This window comes from Echinococcus granulosus, assembly GCF_000524195.1.
Source record: "Echinococcus granulosus chromosome Unknown EG_S00299, whole genome shotgun sequence".
In the NCBI taxonomy this organism is placed as follows: Eukaryota; Metazoa; Platyhelminthes; class Cestoda; order Cyclophyllidea; family Taeniidae; genus Echinococcus; species Echinococcus granulosus.
The window spans coordinates 1-23,384 of record NW_020170679.1 but is presented as its reverse complement, the minus strand read 5'-3'; the positions used below and the strand labels follow the sequence as shown (position 1 = coordinate 23,384).

At 41.8% G+C, this 23,384-nt stretch overlaps 3 protein-coding genes across 3 annotated transcripts; 2 read left to right on the top strand and 1 right to left on the bottom strand. All coding sequences in view use genetic code 11, as the record gives it.

The window, feature by feature from the left end:
- Positions 1 to 1,661: 1,661 nt before the first annotated feature.
- EGR_10908 (Glycoprotein 3-alpha-L-fucosyltransferase A) lies at positions 1,662 to 5,173 on the top strand (the record flags this gene model as incomplete). The annotated part of the gene is made up of 6 exons (XM_024500157.1): positions 1,662 to 1,877; positions 1,976 to 2,239; positions 2,689 to 2,937; positions 3,135 to 3,283; positions 3,761 to 3,950; positions 5,030 to 5,173. The coding sequence occupies 6 exons, from the start codon at positions 1,662 to 1,664 to the stop codon at positions 5,171 to 5,173; spliced, it is 1,212 nt and encodes a 403-aa protein (XP_024345430.1).
- A 4,616-nt stretch (positions 5,174 to 9,789) lies between these two features.
- On the top strand, positions 9,790 to 14,249 carry EGR_10907 (hypothetical protein; the record flags this gene model as incomplete). Its single annotated transcript, XM_024500156.1, has 7 exons — positions 9,790 to 9,867; positions 10,891 to 10,956; positions 12,536 to 12,807; positions 12,850 to 12,944; positions 12,990 to 13,237; positions 13,372 to 13,440; positions 14,025 to 14,249. 7 exons carry the CDS (start codon positions 9,790 to 9,792, stop codon positions 14,247 to 14,249), a joined length of 1,053 nt encoding a protein of 350 aa, XP_024345429.1.
- A 3,714-nt stretch (positions 14,250 to 17,963) lies between these two features.
- EGR_10906 (hypothetical protein) lies at positions 17,964 to 23,203 on the bottom strand (the record flags this gene model as incomplete). The annotated part of the gene is made up of 4 exons (XM_024500155.1): positions 17,964 to 17,985; positions 18,813 to 18,927; positions 20,479 to 20,683; positions 22,919 to 23,203. The coding sequence occupies 4 exons, from the start codon at positions 23,201 to 23,203 to the stop codon at positions 17,964 to 17,966; spliced, it is 627 nt and encodes a 208-aa protein (XP_024345428.1).
- Positions 23,204 to 23,384: the final 181 nt, after the last annotated feature.

Here is a 23,384-nt window from a genome sequence, read left to right as displayed (position 1 = left end):
CTTGGCTTCGACTCAGCAATTAAGTAGGGCACAATGCTGTTCACCACCACTGGAACGGTAGTCACGTCATTAATTCTCAAGTGAAAGGCCCTCAGCGGCGAAATCAGTATTCAAATTGAGACACCTACACTATTCCATGGAAAACCGCACTGAAGCAAAGAATTTTAATAAGCTTTTCTAACAACACCGACTCGCAGGATTGGTCTTGCATGTTACAATACCGCCAGGAGTGATTCAGGGCCTGTTTGTGAATTACAGTTTCCAAATGAATTTCATAAAGTAAAGCTCTCAGGAGCACCTGTGAGAGACCGTAACAAAGTGGATTATTATATGACTCAAGGACGACACCGATAAAACTCACTCACATAAACATTTATTGGTTGAAGTCCTGATTCCTTTATTCCACTTTGGCTAGCTCGGGCAACCACTGCAAAGCACTTCATATAAGGTTTAAAAAGTCTTTTGATGCCTAACTTTTCGTTTGATAAGTCGATGCAGTGAAAGTCAAAGTTATAGTTGTACCTCCTTCACATCAAAACGCAGTCAATTCACTAAATCAAAGTGGGAATTCACCACTGATCGGGCCCAGTTCCATACTGCTCCAACTGTAATTCGAGTGTATGGCATTTTAGGTTGTTGGGAAATAGCTTCAGACAGTGGAGGATATAGACTGCTAAAAGTACATCTGCCACGGTAAACAGATTCAAGATGTAGGTGACGAAATAGTTGCCAAGAGATCCTACTACAGGCAAAGATATTTGTTAGTGGGCTGTACATTGTTTTAATGAAGTCTAAAAATGTTCGCTATTTCAGATTCAAAAAGAATCACGTGTTCAATTATGGGTGATTTGAGTCAGACAAACCAAAACTAATTTGCAGGATTGCAATTAACAAGGTAGTCGCGTTCAGAACTCAGGCCGGAAGTCCAAAGACGCATGAATATATTGATAATGTTGAATGAGCTTTTGCAGTGACACGAGACAGCAAGCGGTCAAAGAGGAATAAGCCATCTGCGCGATGAGTGCCTCCCGAAGATCAAATGAGGCCTGGTAGCGCATTCATTCGTGTCTAGAAACATTGGGTGATTCACATTAAAAGCCCTCTGCACGCTCGCGCATGAAAAATGGCCAGTGTCCACTTTTGGTGAAAATAGGGAAAATTGTATTCGACTCACGAACTGATTAGTATCGAGTAAGCCAGAATGCAGATCCCGTATATTCAGCCAGTTTGTGGAAGCAGAACAATAGTCTCCCAATCCTAAGTTGGGTAAATGGATAGCCGAAAGATATGACCCACGGAAGAGTGATCTACTTCGATCTATACGAGTTGCATTCTAATAATTAAGGAGTTAATAAATGGATATTGGTAGTAATTCTAGCAATGTCGCATTTGGGTGAATACGCCGCCATGAGGAAGTTCGTTACTCCATCCAAGACACTCAGCATTGGCAAACTTAGCTCAGACAAGTAAAAACAATTCCAGGTTCCAGCAATAAATTTGTTTTGCTAGCTGAGCCCTTATAGGTGTAAATTTGATACTTCTTACAAGGCTTCACCTAACTGACGCTCCAAGTAGCCAGTTGAATTTCATCATCTGAGATTGGCTAATTCCAACACAATTATTCGCATAAAATCCATCTGCAAGTATGCTGAGGGAACGCGATGAACAGGTCGAGATCTTCCCTCTTTTTCACCTGCTGGGCGATTGCTAACCTTTTCATTTTAGTTGTCCTACGGTTCTCCATAAAGTATCATTGGTTCATTTCTAGTGATTTTTCCCATGGAAATAAGAACTTTTCCAACGTGTCTCGAGATCAATATCCCTACCATCATGTCATTGAGCAGCTTGAGTGGATATCGGCTTTTGCGCAAAATGAGGTAGAACATGCAACATTTCATTCATTATTCAAGTTAAAGTGCTTGAAATCGCTGTATGATGGGTGGCATGTCTTGGTGTACTTTTTTGTTCTTTTCAGAGCGATTTATCAATTGTCCAACCGCCAAAGATTTACTATGACAGACGTCTATTGTATCACGTCACCGAATCCTACGGATGTCGTTATAAATGCAACTTTACCGATCACCTTCAAGATTTCAGGGTAGGCGACATCGCGGTCTTTTCAGCGTCGTTCCGCAATGAAGATGCAGAACGCTTAAAGCGAAATGGTGCTCTTATTGCCTTCGAGTCAGTCGAGAGTCCTGTACATATGAGACAATTAACTGAAATCCAAGGGGGGCAAGTAAGTTTCGCTCAAGCCATTTCACCTTAAACCTTTTCCTAGCCACTGATCTTATTCGTTTCTTAACTATAATCGACCACGTAGCGCCCACGTGAAATCTGCAGCTAGTCAGCAATGTGATTTGCATACTTATAAATCCAACAATATGTCCTTATAAGTAGAACTATTTATGAAACTGATGTCTCTGGCGCTAGCAAAACAGCCATTGAATAAGAAATAAGCAGGTAAACTCTGGTTTACACAGCTGCGCGATTGGTTAAAAAATCATCGGACTTATTTAAAAAGCATTCATGCTTGACTAAAAGTGATGATGACAAGATTTAAGAAACAAAAAAATATGCTGGGAACAAGTCATTTTAGTTCCCTTTCAACTTAAAACTCACTCAATTATTTGTCGATGACTGCTTGAGTAGTGAAGAGTAATGTCGGTTGAATATTTGGTCATTTAGGTGGATATGTTCATTACCTACATGCCATGGTCACAAGTGCCCTACATGTACCCAATGTTTTTGCGGAAAACGAATCGCGGAATGAGGTTTACCAACAGTGAAGTATCCGCAATCCTGGCCAAAAACAGTACCCATCTACTGCCTTCGCATCACAGGAATGGGAAGAAGTTAATCGCCTGGTTGGCTTCCAACGGAAGCCCAAGAAATAAAAGGGAGAGATTTGTGCACTTGATCTCCAGAATTATACCAGTAAGCAGCAAAACATCAGCCATATTAGAGAGCCACAAAAGTCTGCATTCCACTCTTAAGTGAAGTTCAGCTCTTTAGGTAGCACTCAAGGGAGCACTCATCCACCCACCTTTAATAAGTCGACTTACATAGCGTTAAAGATTAAAGCCCTTGTGTGAATAAAGTAATGTGTAAGCCCAATAAATTGTAAATTCAAGGTTGATGTCTACGGTGGAAGAGGCAAAAGGACGCCACCGGGACGGGATGCCTTGCAATGGATCTCTGAGAACTACAAATTCTACCTGGCCTTCGAAAATTCCAATTGTAAATATTACATAACAGAGAAGGTGGCTGGCAACGCTTACAGGTATGGAGATCTGTTTTCTCTCAATTAGGGAGATAATTTGAAAGTGAAGTTAACAAACATATTTTCATTCCCCTATGTATTCAGTGGATGCTGAGTTTGGCAAATGTACTGAAACCTATTGGAAGCTGCATTCACTTGACTCAAAGATAAACGACCTTAATGTGGAATACAAGGGGTTGCACACGCACGAAAAAAAATGCTTTTGTACTTTTTTTGCAGAAAAATATTAAAAACAGCTTTCTGATCGAACGAGCATTTTTGTAAGCTAACACATGAAGTGTTATAAGTCGAGGTATTCGTTGATTGATAGGTAATTTCTGGTCCTTGTCGTAAGCGAATGTATTTCGTGCTTGCTCGCAGGTGATCAGCTATAAGCCTGTAAAAGTGACGAAGAGACTAGGTGTAAGACCATGCTTAACAAGTACACTACAAGTATGCATTTGAAGTTGAGATTGCAACACACTCCTACTTTTGCAGAAACGGGATGGTTCCCATCGTACTGGGCGCTTACAAGGAGGAATACGAGAGTGTCCTCCCACCGCATTCCTTTATCAACATGGATGACTTCAACTCGATTAGCAAACTGGCAGGATACCTGCAGTACTTAGACAGAAATGACACTGCTTATGCAGAGTATTTTGCCTGGAAGGAGTACGGCGAAATCTACGTGAGTTTGATATCCAGTTGCAGCATTCTGTCAACATTCTACCTTTGCTAGCGCAAGCGGTAATGAAGAACTCATATTCTGTTTACTGTGTGTGAGCACGAAAGTGTGGAATAGCTTAGATGCAATAACCAACATTTTAAAGTGTGTGTTAGTTGTGATGAAGAGGGTTAAACTCAGATTCCAGTCGGAAGCAATGCTTTATCAAATATACTCATATTAGCACTTAACTCACTGAGAAAGTCCTGCCACTATCTTTGAAAATGCACAGATGCACCGTTTTTCCAAATTTTGGGCAGTTATTCATTATTGTTTTCTTTCACTCATATTTCTATCTTTATCTTTGCCTGCCTACAACGAAATAATAATAGTGAAGCAGTGGAAATTGAGAGACCCACGTTTCATGAGTCATAGGCATGAGTGGTATATTTAATCCATTCATCACAGCAAGTGGCAAAAGGCATGTAAATTTTTAAAGTAAGGGTAAGATGTTAATCTGCCTGTGCTGGAAGGAAGACATTACCTATAGTGGTTGATTTGTTCTGGAGGTGGGGATATTGGATCCAACCGCTATTGTTTACATGGTAGGCTGCAAAGTCCACCAAACATTGCCACCTCAAAGCGAGACTTGGATTATTTTCCATGATCTTAAGTATTCAAAATTGCCAGACAAATCTACTCAGGCTATTGTGGGACGAGGTTTGTGGATGTCCTCTTCCCCGGCCCTCATGCTCTCAGAACACCCTGGTCGATTCGACTTCATTAGGTTTAATGGGATAAGTAAATAGGGAGAAGCAAGTACAAGTGTAGGGGGTTGTTAACACGGAACCTTTCTTCGGGTTGAGGGACGCTCCCTCCTCAGTCATGAGATTCGATTCGTATCCCGCCTCCTCTCTGAAAGGAACATACAAACCACATAAGTGCTGCACTATAAATTATATTTCCATGAAATAGGAATGCTGGACAAGTTTAGAATGACCACTAAGACTGTCAACGAGAGCGTAGCAACACTAAAAGTTACTTAATGTCAAAGCACTCTGAGTAAGAAAGCATGTTAACCTTTTGAATGATTGTCTACATAGATCGAAAAGAGGCTGGACTGCCGACTCTGTGGTTTTATGCACCGGCTTAATGCAGGACTAGTGAAACTGACCAAGTACTCACCGAGCCAATTCATGGATCCCCGGAGCCTATGCTTCCAGCGACAGTTGCCGTCTCTTGTATGATGTGGACTTGTCCATTCACCGCAATCCAAATTCTCCCTTTAACGCAGCCCGACCAACAATACTTCACTATACATTTTCTACACCACTGGATTTCACACTTGTGCCTAGGATAAAAATGGCGACAAGTTGAGTTATGATAACCAAAGGCACTAGCCAACGCGAAAATCATTTTCTGCATGAAGTTAACGCTCAATGTTGAGGAGTTGTATGGATGAATTTGGTACAATTAATAGCTTTAACAGAGTCAGTATAATATCCCTTGGATAAGCCATAATCTAAGGTTAAGGAGAGTTCACCTTTCATGTCTTCATGGCTATAGGTGGTTCTACTTCGCAATGTGCCGTAGTTATGCTTAACGGTTCACATCCTCCTCACCCAATCTATCCGAAGAAAGCACCGATATACCAGTGTCCATAAAGAAGAAAGTAAAGTTCTTCCCTAGATTTTCGGGCAAACTTTGCAAAAATGCAGATCAAAGCAGTGCAATGTTTGTAAACTTACATTATTTAGTATATTCTCACACAATGCTGATAAGCCATGAGCTCTTAAACTTGTGCATTCATTCGGTGATGCAATTTGATAATCCTGGCACTATGCAGAAGTGGTGATTTTGCAGACAAACCTGCTCAGTCACCATTTCAGAAACTTCCCACTTTCTTTATAAATGAGCAGCAGTTGCAGTGAATCCCACATACACAAATTTGGTCCGCAATATTACTTGGAAGCTGAGAGCCCATCATTTCCGTGCTGTTACCTACCTGCATCAAATCCAATGGTTTGCTATCGCATTACAAATACCTATGAAGTGTATGACAAAGTGACGTATTAAATGGCACTGTCGCAGGTGGTGTGTAGCTGTGCGGACCCCTCTAGCCTTTAAGATCTGCAGGGAAACAATTGAAAAGTAGACATTCAGTGGCGACGCAAATGCCATCGTTGAGGTTTCAGTCGACATTCTTCGCTAATTGTATAATTTGGAGATTATATTGAAGAGGTTGTGAGCTGTTGGGACTTACTTATTTAACACCGACTGAACCGACACGTATCCCACGGGAGCCTACCTATTCTTCAACGACCGTCACTAACATCGGATTTTGCATTTGTTGTTTCGTTTACTTTATCTTCTTTTAACATCTGCACAGATTGCCGTCATTTGTCAATCAAGTTCTGACGATTTATTACAGCGCTTTGCCTTAATTAGCAAACTTGTGAAAGATGTTAGAACAAATTTGAGGTATAATCGGCACCCGTGTGTAGCTTTCGACTTTTCCATTGTTGCTGTTAACGAGTTTAACACACTTATCGGAATGCAGGGGTTGGGGTAAGATCTGCAAAATTAACTTGTCACTTTAGAGAAGCCGCCTCGCTTAAGTAACTCCTTATCATTGTTTCCAAAGTGCCGTTTTCCATGTTGCCTGAGGTTTTGTGATCCACCATACTGTTTGAATCTTAATTAAGCTGGAAAGAAGTCCAAACCACAGAAGAAAGTTGGAGAGAAATTACTTCTGCCAGTGGGTCCTTCTTGCAAAAGATGATCCTGCCAACTGTGCTCAGTGTTGAATCGACAATTCCCTGCATCGTTTTAAGCATTGTGGCCATTTAGGGTGTAGTCAGAGAAATCATAACTCCTTGAATTACTGCTTTTCTCAGGTGAAGTGTAGCAGCTTCCAGTGGGAAATCATAAGAGGTGAAATGCTTTTTTAAAAGTAGACTGACAATACCATTGAGCATTATTTAAAACACACGGCAATTTACAGAGTAAATATCATGGTTAAGACCATCTGCTTTATGTTATTAACACAAGTTAAAGCAAGAGTTTTGCCATCTACCTTTCACCAAAAACACTTCCTAGTTGGCGAGGGTGAGTAAAAATACTCGACTTTCTCAAAGTGTACTAATCCCACAATTTTCTTCGTTGGTCGTAACAGTCACAGCAGAGTGATGTGGCATGCATACGTCATGCAGATGTCTACAACGTCAAAAAAAACGCCTCTTTTTCGATGCTTGAAAAATTTTCACTTGTCACCTCTTGCACACTTTCTCCCAAACATCGCAGACTGTTTCAAAGTTCGTACTCACGTCAATTAACACTTGAATAGTCGAGATCATGTGGCAAACTTAGAAAAATTAGTAGAACTTCAACACTATTTTCACATTCTAACAGGCTTCATTTGAAACACTCTTATGAAAGATGGCTTAATAGTAATTAGTGTGCGAAAATTTAATGACAATTTGGATTCGTGCTTGAGAAGGCCTCTAAAGTTTGCATTCTAACGCCATCTCATCGTATGATCCTCTGGAAAAATTGAGTCGAATCTGGATAGCAACACAGACTAGATGCGGTGTGGATCCCTTGATGAAGGTGCGAAACATTCGGGCCAAGTGATTGTGGAGCGTGTAAACGTTGAAATGGCTTCAAAGGAATTTTGAACCGAAAACGTTCTAGAAACAAATCAAGCTTGTATTATTAAGCACAGCCTCATTTAAAAAGTAAACGAGAAGCACCTTTTGATTAGGGGAATGCGTCATATTAGAAGGCAGTAGAATGGACAACGAGAGAACCGAAATCCCCGTACACTGTTTCCTGCAGTTTTGCAAGTTGCACGATTACTTGCACTGCCATTAATGGTCTGCATAATCCTTTGTACTTTAGCCAAACTTATCCCTAAATTGTTTAAAACTGTTTTCATTGCAGCGTCAAGTAAAGTACAATTGCCGATTGACAGGGTGGGCGTTCAAATTGTCGATTAATCGGCCTATGTGAACACGTTCAAAGCCAAACGCGAATCACTTGGATTAGGAGATTTATGAATTTGACCAGCTGTGATCACCTTAATGCAGAACCTACACCCACTTTCCGAGTAGGCGCACTCTACTAAATTTCATGCATTACCATTTTAATGAATTGGATTTTAATTTACATGCCATTTTGCACTCTTACTGCCCCTCATGTTTCACAATGCAATTCGCGCTAAACTGTACACGGAACACGCGAGACTTTAATTTTGTGTCCGACAAGGGCTTCCAAAAACGACATCTCACGGAGCAGATTAGCCGTCATTACACGAAGACGTTCAGCTTGCCATGTGCCAGTTCGATTTGCTCGGATTGCACAGATTAGAGCGTGTCATTAGATTTCTAGAGGTTTTTTATAAAGAAACTCAAACCTTGGATGAATATTTGTGTTCCTCATTTTGTAATGTCTTTCCACTTCAATCAGTTGAGATTTATATATCCCCGAGCAGCATTCAAGTGAAAAGCAAGCCACTTTAAAGCCAGGCAGGAAGTGGCACTGAAAACACTTGTAGTTTATCTGCGACTTTCGCTTCCCTTGGACTCAAATTCTTTTGGAGAATCGACTTACTGGCACAGCAATGGTAAGTTCTCCAGCTGTGAATTACGTTTAGGTGACATTATACGGAAGTACCCATGGCAACATTAACACTTTTGAGGCCTTAAGCCTTCGCTTCCCAGAGAAAACAGCGAAATTGACAAAAGAAAATTTGGAAGACGAGATGGCTCGTCTTTGAGCTAAAAATAAAATGTTGTCAAGCTCGGCTGAGATGGCCTGAGGCGTAAAGGTAATTGTGCGAATGCACTATTATTTAGTTGGACTCTGATTATAGTTTAGTGTACTGCTCCCATCCACTCTGCCATCACTCTTCGTCTATCTTCATCCCTGTCTACTCTTCTCGTCACTCACTCAATATCAATCTCTACTATGGCTCTGAGATGCATTCGACACGCTTAGTGGGTATTCGAATACCCGACTGAATGCTGATCACCACTTGATGACTTCAAAGGATTCGAGCATCTTAATCTTCGCATGCGACATGATCGACTAACGATTATCTCATGCCTTCACGATAAGTGCAAAAAAATACCCTCCTTGCTAGTCACGACGCCTCGCTCTCAAACGCTCAATTCGATTTGCTATTTGATTTAGCATGCTTTGGCAAATTTAGTCAAACCCACTGCTTCCATATCCGTGATTGAATAAATTTCTACAACTCGAAAAGCATATTTAGCAGCTGTACTCAGCCAAAGCGTGATTAAATCTGTGGCTGGTATTATGGTCCTTCCATGGTTGATTAAATGACAATTTGTTCAAATGGATATATTCAGATGATGTTAGGGATAAGGCAGAAGTATGGAACAAAGGCTATTTGCTGACAAAAAAGCGTTTGTTGTCGAGTCGGCTGCAGCACTAGTGACACACTTGACAACCACTTCTCTAGGTGAGCTGATGGTGAACAAGTGTCCAAGATGACTGCTTTGAAGAGATGCACTCTTTGTCACAATATGATGCGATCCGGTGCCGAGATGGAGTGCAATATTTTAATGAGTTAAAAGTGGAGTGTTGAGTCAATTTTTATCCTGTTTTAACTTCGATCCCTTCGTTGCTCGAAAGGAAGGAGGGGAAAGTTTTACTTCCACATTAAATGAGTGATGAGTTAAAGCCGCTGATGTTCTACTAGTTGCACTGATCTGACTTAAACTCTTTAAGATGTGTTTGCGAAGTGTATGTTCATCATGTATTTCGTGATGATGATGCGGTGAGCATTCGCATCGATAAATAAACAAATGTGTGCACGCATGTATCAAGGCATGTGTGCATGTGTATGTGTAAACTACTAATTGACTTGCTAGAAAATGTCGTTCCTTTTGAAGAAATAATACTGTTTGTTGTTGTGGTTAGTGTTGTGGAGCGCTGCAGTTAATCCCCGTAGACGATCAAACACTGTGCTCAACACTGACGTTGGAATGGTGCCTGTCTGTATCCGCAAGAGTTACAAATGGAAGGCGACCAGGATGGAAAAGCACAGGAAAAGCCTTCATTTACCACGCGTTCATAGGTAAGTGGTCGACCTCTTCACTAGGTGGTACACTGAGAACTGGTTCAAAATCGGATGGACAAGTTGGCTGGCAGTAGATGAAGGAGCGTTGCTTTTACGTTGAATTCCAATTACCTTAAACATGTAATAGGCTTCACCTATATCGAAGTGGGTATGCAAACTCTAACATCATCCTTGCTCTTGTCTGGCTTCCCCCTACGCTTCTACGTGCACTGAGTATGTCATTGTCATATGAGTATACCTGGACAAAGCCTTAATCTGCATTTGTGCGCTTCCCCGTATGCTTTTTGTTTGCACCAGTTCTGATCAATGTGTTCAGCCCAGGCCGACAGTAAGTTGGCAACTCCACCTCTTGTATGTGCTGTGTTCGAAGCACTTTCTGATTTGCTCACAAACACGTCATCATTTGGTGCAGCCATTGAAAGTCAACTGCTATTAGTGCTCACCACAATTCAGGACATTCCATTTACAAAATGCAGCATGAAGAAGAGATAAATCTGAGCACAGGACGCAATATTGTGGGCAATTTGGCAAAGCAGCTTAATCAAGTTGCACGAATCGGTAAAATTCATCACTTCGTTCAAAGAATTCGGCTTCAAAGAGAGTGCACAGATTATCAGTGCGATGTGGTTTCACTCAATTAGGCTTTTTTATTCCACCTTACTAACTACTTGTCGCCAACGTGCCTTTACGTCAAATATGCTGATGTTCATTTGCTTGGTTTATTAGAATGCAAAGCACCACCTTGTAGGCTCACTGACGCCTGGCAGCACTGAAGCGTAACCTCGAAAACACTCTTCACCTGTGGCACAGACAAGCTTAATCAGACTTCAGTCCATCTTGTCCTCCACCTCTCTTCAGCTGATTCCATTTCCCCAGTGTGAAGTAACTGTAGAATATAGAGTCAGATCTGATCATCATGAAGAAGTAATTTGACCCATGCGAATGCATTTGCTTCGTGGCCTCGTAGTAGTCAAAATGAAGTGAGAGAGTTTAAAGTGGGTACTGTCAGCAGTAAGTGGAGATTGGGCGTCAAAATGCAAAAGTAGACTACGTTTAAGCAGAGTATTTTCATGCAAAACAACTTCTCCCATTCATTCATAGTGCTTCCATTGGTGAGGGGACTCACTTTCCCATTCGTGTTTGGAACTTTCGACCACTCATTCGAAGAAGGCGGGCTCCAGCAACAATCCATTTCAATTGCCCCAAGGTTCATTTTTAATGCTGCTGGGCACCAATGCCGTCTTTTTAAGCTTACCTCGATGTCAATGTTGGCAGCTCAATTTCGCTTTCACTACGGTGCCTTCCTGCGGGCATATACCTACTCACAATGATATGCCAGCAATTGAGTCGTTGAAATAAATGGGTGAATAAATTCAGATCCTAGCACTACCCACTTTTTGCGTAGGTGTATGTTTCCTACTAGGTTCGTTACAAGACAAGTGAGCCCTTATTTGCGGTGGGAGAAAATCTATTTAGAAAGGGAATCGCAACAAATTACAGAAGAGCATCCATGGGCGAGAAGAGGAGGCACGCTTTGCAGTAAAGAAGGGCAATACAATCTCACCAGGATTCAGCCGATTTTGTGTTTTGCTTATGCTAGAGAGAGCGTTCACGCAGAGCCACTCTCACACTCAAATGGGTCTTTGAAGATAGGACCTCGCGGAGTTGCAGGCGCCATGAATTCGACGGCATGCATGTGATCGAATTAAATAAGCATTAGCATGATTGAGCAGCCCAGAGAGTATTCAACCGCTCATCAGGAACCAGGTATAAAGGTAATACGTGTGAATACATTGCACGATGGATAGGAAGGGTAATGTGCAAATCATTGAGAAAGGAGGAAGATAACGTTAAATGGGGTTGCTTCTGCAGACAGTGGTTACATGACCTCCAGATTATGTCACCTAGATCCTGCCAACGATGTACCTACAGCAATAAAAGAACCGAACTTCTTTTCTGTCCAAGAATAACTACTAATGGTTCTCCCTACGAGTCAGTAACCAGAAGTGCACGTCTGTGGATCGAGCATAAGCCATTTGACGCCTGAAGAGAGCCCTTGCCCACTGTTCGAAGAGGAAAGCCAGTGGTGTCAAAGTAATGTAGGAGTGCGCTTTTTCCTTGAGCTAGCCTACAAAAGCATCAGTAAATCACTACCCATAAAATCGGAATTAATGACACGGTCTCAACTTGAATGCGACCAAAATTAACTGAAATGCTGCTGTCTACGGCAGTTAAGTCGGTAGATCGTACTTAACACGTCGGAGCTTAAAGACAATGGAATAGTAAGAGTATTTAATACGTAGTTGTAGGAGGTGCACTAAGCTCACAAGGCACCTCCATACAGACAGCACAAACACTAGGCATTACTTGAACCCCAGGTGATAGCGAAGCGACGAGTTTACTGGATGCCAAATTATTTAGGCAAAGTTTATGATACCTCTAACCACTATCCCAATGGCTCTTAATTCATCAATGGACCAAGTTCAAACTTTGAAGTCAGCAGACTCAGCATGGGATATTTAAACACAGTGACAATGTTTTGTTCGCCTGTGCTTTCAGCCTCCCATTTGGGCAAATTACATCTGAAGACATTCGCCAGAGTTGCCTGCATTATACGATGCAGATTTGTGAAATTATTACCCAGAATGCATCAACTCCTTTGGGCGCACTACTTTTGACAATCGAAAAGGCGATTATGAAACATGCTTTAGGTAGATGTAGTGCATTTACTTGGCGTCTTTTTCAAGTCCGATTTGGTCTGCTCTTGTCTTGCAAGTAAAGCCTTAGTTGAACTTTAAGTGCTGGGCCATTCCTCAGAAAATTATGCGATAGCACCATTTCTGGATTTAAAACACAATTTTATCAGTCCCACAAATTGTGGTTTGAGCTTCAAGTTGCACATGATGTAAGTGGTTAGGCTGTTCTAAGTCCAAGGTCGACCTGATGATTGGTTGCAGAAGTTAGCAGTGTGCTATGTGTTCGTAACGCGGTTCGGCGTATGTGTGGTGTCGGTCCTTGTTTACATATGTGGATTTGCTTCAGTGGATATGGACTTGGTGACGTGCAATATCAATGTAAGGAAAAAAATGGGCAGAATAACTGGTTTGCTTGGTCGTTTTTCCTTGTGTTGCAATTACAGGCTGAAGGAAATCACTTTGAAGTTGCATCCGTGACTGGTCAACAATTTAGTTGTATTGTGCCAAAGGTTGTATAACGAAATGGGTACCCAGACCTAGTTCCTAAAATACCTTCGATAACATTCAAAGTGTTTTGCCTCATGGAATACATCTGGTTGCCTTATTTGGGTGAGATGGCACTTTTTTCTTTTTACATTAGTAGTTTGCCGATTGGTGGACTTATGAGCTATGTATGGGAAAGGAGGTGCTTCAGCATCACAAAGACAAGGATGTTATTCTGGCTTTCAGTTCCCTGGGGTCCTTGGGGAAAGTCTTCGATTGGGGTCAGGCTGAAAAATCTGTAAATGTACTAAAACGGTGTTATTTACTAGGGTTTGCCAGTTCGCAATAGGTACTACAGTCAATTCTACTACCAGGGACCTACTTGTGGCGTTACTGGGAAAATTTGAAGTACGAAAGTCCATTTTGTCTGTCAATATTATGCTTCGACCTTAACAATTATTAACGTCCCAAAATAGCCACGCGTAGTTATGCTGTGCGTGTTGCTTCGGCCGACTTGTGCGTCGTCTGCCTTGGCTTCATGGCAGGAACTGAAGCCACTTGGTATCGGTTGCTCATCCTCTTTGTCAGACAAATCCCACCTTGGATTCGTGGGAGGTAAATTTGCCACTTTGATTCCACTTTGACTCAAAAGCAAGAAGTTTCGGAGAGCAAGCAAATGGAAGAGGAAAGGCCTTCCCGAAATATGCTGCCGTTGTTATCTGTTCGTCGTCGTTCGGTGCAGGAGGGTGTTGTATGCCTATAGAACGTATTGTGTAAGTCAAGGTCGTAATAACTTATGTTGGACATTTTAAGTGCATTGTGTCATCAACAAAACCGCGGAATGCATGTCGGTGTTTGAGACTCGAGAATTGCAGTATTTGGATTGTTCACAATCGGTGTATTAATTTTGTCAAAACAGTTGGAAACAATTTTGATTTAATAAATAACACTTTGCCCGATATGACATTTCTGCAGCTGACGTCCGTTGCAGCAAATTTTGCAGAACGGGGTTGTGGTTCGGTGTCATCTTTTGTCTAATTGGGTTTAGATTCTTTAACTCGGTTGTTTGTAAATATCTTGAGTTTCAGGATGTCTCATGAATCGGAGAGTCGAAGTTTTGGGGCGGACTGTAGCATGCAGCAGTTTTTGCCTAAACCCTTTGTGCTCCGTGTTTATACAACATCGTTCACATCATTTGGTGGTTAATCATACCTTAGATAGAAAATGTAAACTAATTTACCAAGCTATATCTACCTCCATTAAATGGCATGACATATGGGAAGTTCTTTTGGGAACTCACTCGGAGCGGGATAGCGATCCAAGGGGGTGATTATGTTGAATGGTTCTTTGGATATTCTTTGCAATCTTGTGTGATTTAGCATGAAAGTGACGATGACTTTTTCATTTTAAATGCAATTCACCTTTTAGCCGCTGGAGGCCTCGTTGAGGTGTGCTTAGCCATAGAGCATCATCACTCTCGGAGGCTGTACCGACCACATTTTGGAAATCCAGAATCCTACGACGTCTCTTGGTCCTCCCAGTTAACTGTTGAAAGAGCAGTGCTTAATAGTGTCCATTCCGACATCTTACTTCCAAATCAGTTTATTGCTTCATATTCCCTCCACAACAACCTGGCAAAGTAATTGTCCTAAAGTCGTTTTTTGACTGTTCATTGTAGTGCTCGATTCTTATTTGGCATTAGACGAGCTTTCAAAGTGGTATAGTAGGTCAGACACGGCTTTATTGCGAGATCACCATCAAGTTGTCTTTTGTACACTCAAGCACTGTCGTCAAAATTATCTACGTAATTGCGTTCCGATTATTCAAGTAAAGTGCCAGGGAAGTTTTCGCTTGGTGAAGTTACACTGCTGCCGTCTATTGTGGTATAAAGCATACGATTTTAAAGCACACTGGTTGTCCACTCGGATGCTGCCAATAAGGGTAAGGGGAGAATGATTGTTAGCAGTCGATTCTAGTCCAAGTTTTAACGACTAAAGGAATGTTCGATCTGACGAGTTTGTCCACTCCACTGCGAGGTCAATTAGGCTGCAGTTATTGGGACATGCACGCTCACCGGTTGTATGGGTAGACGCAGCACGAGCACGTGCGCACCTCAGTTGTCCCCACTGCACACAACCAATAGGAATGTCTGATACGGGTGAGGCGTTCAAATGCGACCGGAAGGCCATCAACAACGGCACGTATGAGAAGGCACCCCAATTCATGCCTGATTGCTGGGTGACCATGATAGGTAGTGCAATGGGGAATAACTTGAACTCACGCAGCTGGCCTTCCACATTTGTGCATTCACCAGTAGGTTATTCAAGCCTTCTGGGTCTGAGAAATAGTTACCATTTGTCTTTCTGACATATTTGGACATATCTGGGAGTACAGCGGTGGTGTAATGGAACAGCAGGAAATTGGAAAACCGTTGAAGGGTTCATTAGTGACCAATAATGGTGATAATCTGGTTAGGCTTTAAGACATGGTTGACTCCAGCCAGTTCCGTTTTCGGCGAAACTCGCCTGTTACCTAGTGCAAAACACAAACAGAGACAGGAAACCAAGGCAATCCTCTGTGTTTGCTACGTATACACGTTAACAAATGGACTGAAGTTTGATTGAGCTTGTCTTTGCCTTAAGTGAGGAGTGCTTTCGGTTATGTGCTTATTTATGTCATGATATCAGATCCTGCCGCTTCGAAGTTCCAGCTTGACGTGGAACGGTTATTCGCATGAAATGCGCCACAGGCTTGAAACGAGTAATTGGATGGTGGACACAGTGACTCTCTCACTTGAAGGTTGAACATGTAGACACTAGTCCTTTACCAATACCTCGTGCTCAAATTAATTCACGTCAACGCGAATGCCTTAAAACGCAATGCCACTCGCCTTTTTACCCACTTCATGTGGCCATCCACTGTTAGCACTTTCCCACTTCACATAACAGCCACTTACTTGATGGAATGATCTTAAGCACTGCTCCCTCTTCTCATTCGAGAGGTGATGGTAGTCAACTCTCAGTTCTTACCGCCACCCCTAACAGTGTTGTAGCGTGAGCAGCTCTGAAGTGCATTGCTCACCATCCGAAGAGCAGTGGTTAATTTACGAGACTGTTCAATGCAGTGAGATAAATTCCAGTGCAGAGTGCGGATTAATCCATGTCACTCATATTTGTTTGGGATTTGAAGCACAAGCCTCCAGTGAACCCTAAGAATTTACCACTTTCCAATCAGCACTCCTCAATTGGACATGCTTGACCGGAACCAATCGTTTTGGCATTGGTCAATCCGACATACATGCCCTTATCTTGATCATACAACTCTGCTCGCATTGAATCATACATACTTCGTAAAATTAAAGGATTTCCCATGAAATTATATTTATTTGATCAAGTTTAGTGCAGAAGCATACATTTCAATCACCAGGCTCTTAAATGTCTACAACCGCCGCTGTAGTGGATCTCAATCGCAGTAGTCACCTTAGTTTTATGCGACAAGCCAAGTAGCACTTAACAATTTGTAAACTAGATGTCGACAGCCGCGTGCGTTTAGGTAAAGTAGCAACACTGATATTCACCTGATAGTTTTGGATTCTTCCGTTAACCAAATCCACAAACGAGGAATAACAAAGTTCCACGACATTGAGTTAGATGTGGTCGGGCGATTAACCAAATGTGGTACCCAACAATTGTGCATTCGGCCTTGATGTTCCAACTTCGAGCAGGAATTTGGGCGAGTGCATCACTGGAATCATTATTCAGCAAGACGGCTTATCCATTTTTTGCTCCCTCAACAAAGTTAATACGAAAGTGTTAGGCATTCCAACGTGCTATTTTCCCGTGAGCATGACTTCGACAAAACAAACTGGGTTTTGTGAGCTGAACATTCCCCATTACCTGTACCTATCCATTTATACTTCAAATAAACGTGCTTGTGCTCTAAAAATAAACGTCGCATTTGCAGTTATAAACGCAACGGAAGTTAGAGGTAATGTTCAAAATTTACGGACAGTGTTTCACTTTGCCTCAAATGCATCCTTTAGCATTTGCTAGTATGTTTCCAATCTAAAAAACATGCCGAGTCGCTTTACCATGTTAAAAATGAATTAAAACTTTTCAAAACTTGATACGATATCGTAAGTTTGATAGCACACTTGTTCTCACTTAGCCATATCATAAAGGTTGCTTACTACATAAGGGATAAGCGATATTCAGCGACTTGCATGCATTCTCCGTAGTAAAATAATTGTGGTAAGAAATAAAAATCTACCATGTTGGGGAACATTATGTCGCCAGAAGTGAATCGAAAGTCAAACAAACGTTGTGCAATGGTAGCCACACCAACCGGGCATCATTCTAATGCATTGAGAGGAGGCGACCTTACTTCATATAATCCCCACCCCATCGCTTTTGGAAAATTAGCCAAACCTAGCAACCATTTTAAAAGCTTCTATTATGTTGTAAAAGACCTATTTCCCCTTTTGGATAAGGGAGTCACAGAAAACTACTATAGTTTCTTATTACAATTCAGTGTAAAGCCATACACTAAAGGCAAGAAAAATCACATTGTCCTTCATCGGGTATGGGAACAACCAATGTTCCAAATAGCACAGGCAGATGAAATCGCTAACTCCCCATCATTTACGAAAAGTAGCTGAATTAGACATTGAATAGGACAAAATGGCATTATTCAACAAATGCTTATCCTTTGTCAAAGCAGATTAAATGTTAGCGCGGTTGTAGGTAAGTTCAGTTAAATGGAGCTACGATCTGATCTGTGGTACAAAACATTGTTGTTTACTTGAATATTACAATCTCCCTTCAACCAGCTACATTCAGTTTGCTACCAACTGGACACTTTTTCTTACACATTTGGTTGTTCTGCCAACATAAGGATTTACATTCCCAAAATGATTCGCGCACGTAAAGAAACCGGTGAGATTTTTGCGACTTTTCTACTCCCCTCTAGGACAAAACATTTCCATGCCAAACTCCTTTCATGCCTTCTTCCGCATTCTTCTCAATGGAACTGGTCAGACGCTTAGCCACAACCAAGTATCTCTCAATTCGGCGTTGCTTCACCATTCTTCTCAATATTGATCAACTCAATTGTTGCAGCAAGCGATACTTCTGCGACCTGTTATCGACAGTTCGTGCTTCGCTTGCCTTTCGTTGCTTGTATTCCATCCTCATGAAAATCTAATGAGATCGAATTGTCAGTCAATGTTCGACCATTATTATAATACCATCTCTTCACGAGGTGTAGTCTTTTGGCGCACATTTTAAACCCAAAACGAAGTTAATAAGATCGCTTCGTGGTCGGCCACATTTGAAATGCTGTCGACTGCTATTGCGCAGGTTCCAATCGCAAGTAATTTACCGTTGGCTTCGTCCATCCGATACCGGTCTCAATTTTATGGGTGATGAATTGGTAAATTTCTCACCGCAATATTCCAGCGAATCTGCTAGTCGCAAACTTTCGGCTAAAATTTTAGTAATAAGGGGCAATGGAATAGCTTCCTGACCAAAGAAGTAGGATTGCACTCCGCAATAATCGGACGACGCTCTGGACGAAACAATAGTGCACTCTACTGCAGAAAACCTCGGCAGATGCTTAAGAAAAACAAAACGCATTATCTGAAAAGTGTTCGTGGCTTGAATCACAGGCAATATTTTACAGCACTTTTCACTATCTAACCAACCATGAGTTCTGTCCCCTGTATTCAACAGAGTAAAATTATACAAGAATATCATTGCCTTCATCCGAATTCACTCGCTAACCGGCTGATTGCAATGAATACGCAAGACGGTTCTGGGCTGTTGGAAGTTAAGTGAAATGGGAAAATTCCTTCTAAATCTAGGGAGGGTAGCGAATTGTTACTGTGCTAATGCTTGGACGAGTGATCGGAAGCAGAGGCCTACCTACAAGCAACATCACACCACCTGCGTATCACTTGATGTACACCGCATGCTTACCCCCGAAAATGAGAAGGTGACTGTTTGTTTTGTCTCTTGGATGCATATCCCAATTGCTCGAATGACGAATTTTCCGACTTATGTGGCAAATTTATCATCGAACTCAAAATGACATATTGAAATGTCTTTTGTACTATGTAGTAGATATTAATCCCACAGTTACGCAAGTGTTACCGTACATCTGGTAATATTTTACAAGAGCCACTGTGAATTGCCCTTGAATCACAGTCTTTGCCATCATTCGCTGAAGCTGAGCAAATTTCTGTATTTTCCAGCAGACCATCATTACAAGAGCACACTGGCACTTCTGTGCACATCGAAACCCCGAGCAGTACCTTAGCTTAAATAATTCGCAAAATTCAGTCTGCATTACATGTATCTCCGCATCTTCAGAAAAACTTAGCATTCTCTTATTTCAACAATCAGCTTCTGCCTTTTGGTCAGCCACTGGACTAGCCAGTCTCATATTGCACTTGTTTTAAAGACCTTCACCCAACCAATACATGTTTCACTCCATACGGTCTGCGTAGTCTGGCTGATTAGAGGCCACCGTAAATCCGAAATTGGAAAAACGGCATAAACGTTAGTAAAAGTGAGCATCATGTCAACAATTCGAGGATCAAACTTGTTAGACACTCTGGAATTTTGTTTCATTTTGTCCTCGATTTCCGTATAAGCATGAAACTTAGCTAACACAGCGCGCACGATTAAATGAATTGCCGCCATACTAAGTGATCATGGTGGTTCTAAAATTGCCTCTTCCTAGTCGTTGTCAATTCCTTCGACTTACGTCAAAAGCACGCCCCAATTCTTTACGAGTAGACGTTATCGCAAACACTAAACGCATTACAACTCCAAGCCATTAATAAGGACAATTCGAACGATGCAGCAATTGCTGTGATAACTGCCCAGCCTCTTCTTGCAAAATTTCATCAATGCGGCTCTCAAACCATGGATCGGGCATCGTCCAGAGTTAGCCTCGTGTTTCAGCATAATCCATCACCCAATCTAGCCTGAATGATAGAGCGACAGGTAGCTAGTACTTTTGGTGCTCTAACCCACCAGCGCCCATTAGGCTGGCAGGATTTTGGCATCCTTTGGAGGGTCAGCTTCATGTACGTCCACGATAGCAAGGGCTCGCGGATGTCCCATCCGAGGAAGCCATGACTGGCACTATTAAACCACCGAAAGTGGATGTGACTCACTTCGCGTGCACATATAGGCTTTAGTGTAGTGGTGCATCTTTTTGCCATTCTTGGGCTACATTTGTGCGAACAAAAAGCCGTGCCTACCTCTAGAACAATACAGTGTTTTATGTTCAAGGAGCTGGCGTTCCCCTTGCATGAGCATTCCACCACGGAATGAGGAACTTGCATTGACAATGCTGCTCGATTTCATTGACACCAGGGCGCATGTGCAATTTAAATGCTTAATCTGATTCTCAATATCTTTGCTACGGTTGGACCGATCAACCAGATTTCTTACAGAACAATCATTCTATGTATTTGAAGTAAAGGGCATCTTACATGTTACAAAATTAGTCAGCAAAATCAAAGGAACTACTCAGAGGTGGTAGAGAATTAGCGCACAGACAACAAGTCCAGCAGGGATGAAAAAGCTTGTTTTTAGGACAAGGCCAAAAATGAGCACCGAAAGCGCCGTTGTCACGATCACTGCTGACGATATTATGAAAAGGCGAAGAATACTACTGGCGCATTTTATCACGGAGCCTATGAAAATTCCTCTGATTGCCTGCGTCACAACCAGGATCCACGTGTAAACCGAAAATCCTCAAAATATATTAAAACCTCCATCAAAAAAGTAAATTAGCAGAATGAGTCACTTAATCACAGCTTCAATTTGGGGCGACACAAAATGAAACCGCCTACACTTCCTATGAGCACACTCTAGCTCAGGCATTTTATGGGTGCACATGCCTGGAAGACGCGATTGCTGACTCTTTTACGCCTTCGACAAGTACACATTACCATCAGGGAGCTCTTCCAACTTTACTTCGAAAGACTATCACGGCACCCTCCTGCCAACATTGACATGTGCTTAGGGATATTTTGTAGAATGCTAAAAGGCTCTTTCAACTTTCAAGACGACCTTAGCAGCAATGATTGAGTGATGCATACACTTGCTAAGTGAACGCGGGCATTTTGGCTACTAACAAAATCCAAATGACTATTCTCGTCCATAAGGGTATGGCAATTTGATTCGACAGTAGGATTGGTGAATCATCCTATCACCAAAGCAGGATAACAAAGTGGGTAAGTGAGTATCAAGGATGCAAGTGAATCTCAAAAAATAAATAAAAGATTTCAAAGCCCCTCATCATTAGGGGTGGAGACCTCGTCTCCCTGAAGTGCCGCACTTTTATATGCAAATGTTTTCATGCACCTAGTTTTGTTAACGAACTCACCCGTAACGTTGGCCTCCTGAAACAAGTAAAGAAGACCGTTGATTACGATGCCAAATATGTACAGAGCCGTGTTTTGAATATTCAAGCTCACCTGAAAATGACACAGTGCGAAAATGCATATATCCCAGTTACCTATAAACACCAAACATTCGTATAATGGACTCACGCGGATGCTTTTCTTGAGCACTTATTTGGTGTAGACGCTAGCGAAACTGGATACTATGCAGTAAATGCTGATCAACACGATGCCCTTGAGAGTGTGATGAGGCACGCTGGAGGAGTTGGTGGAGGATGCGTCAAAATTCGTCATTCTGCTCAAGCGAAGACGAAAAGTAACGTGTACAACGCAGCAAGCTCATGCCAAGCGAACGCTTGTTTTGCTGTCATCTGAGCTGCTAAGTGGAACATGATATTGGTCTCACTTACACTGCATGTCCAGTCAACTAGTCATGGAGCCCACAAAAGCTACAGCAAATTTCCCTAGTCGATTCACACCGACTTTAGAGTTGATAATAACGTGAGATAATTACATGTCAGGCACTGTCTATATGTCAGTGCTCTGGCAATATTCTGTCATTAACCGATACATTTGGCATAAGTTGTGGATCGCATATCCGTCGATGATGCCCGCCACGAGTAGAAGAAATAGTGCGAACCACTGTCGGTAGGACATGGGTCTAAATTAAAAACAAATGTAAACATGTACCTTAATTTTCTTTGAGCTCCCTTTGTCCATTTTGTAATATTCAAAGCTGCCTAGACTTTAATAAACCGTGCATTTTGACTTAAAACACGTACACTACGGCGTTGTATGCAACCCATACTGTCCCTACATAGTTGCACTGCTTATTATGCTGCGCTGGGATTAGTTCGAACCAGAGAATGCATGGAAATGCAGAAAATGTTAATGACAAACGGTCCTTGGTGTGCAACTTAAGCCCTTCCACCAAGGTTGGTGGCATTAGCGGAGAATTATGGATGGTAAACTGGTTTTATAAGGTTGCACCTGATGGCCCTCTTGTCAGGAATTTGGTTGACGGCGCTTGACGATACTTCTTGGGGAACAGCAGTAGTGGTGGTACAAGAGGTGCTTGAAAAAAAAGGAAGAACGCTACGATGTGCAACTGTAATAAAAAGAGCAGAAGAAGAAGGCCATGCAGTAAGAACATAAATTGCTCTCTATGGTCAAATGAAAGGATCTGTACCGCATATATGCATTTGCGTAGGTATAAACGGTTGTTTTTGTGCTTTTTTGCCAAGTCTTCTTTTTCCTGTCATATTTGTGGCCAGTTTCACTATCATCGTACTTTCTTTTCACCGCTTTGGCCACTACTCTTTCGATCAGCTATTTTGTGCATTTGTGTGTATTTGTTGATTTCTAGGTAAGATTTGGCGAATTCTGCAAACGCACTCGAGTAATGAAATTTAATCTGTAAACACAGCATAGTAGGCGCCAGACCAATGTACAAAAAACCTGTGTGGATTTGTGTCATTGACTGTGCACACAATATCTGTTGCACACATGTTGAAGCAAGTGTCTCTTGTGCCACGTAGACTTCAAATGTCACGCATGCATCATTGTAAAACCCCATACCCAAATTTTACCATTAAACGCACTTTTGTGCAGAGTCTTCTTATGCTTTTGATAACGCAACGAAGTAACATTGATTTCTTGACAATTTCTAAATCGTTCCAAAAAAAAAATACATGTAAGTGCAACCAATTTAGCAGGCGTCAAATCTCCTCTTAAAATTAATAGTAGTAAGTATTAAT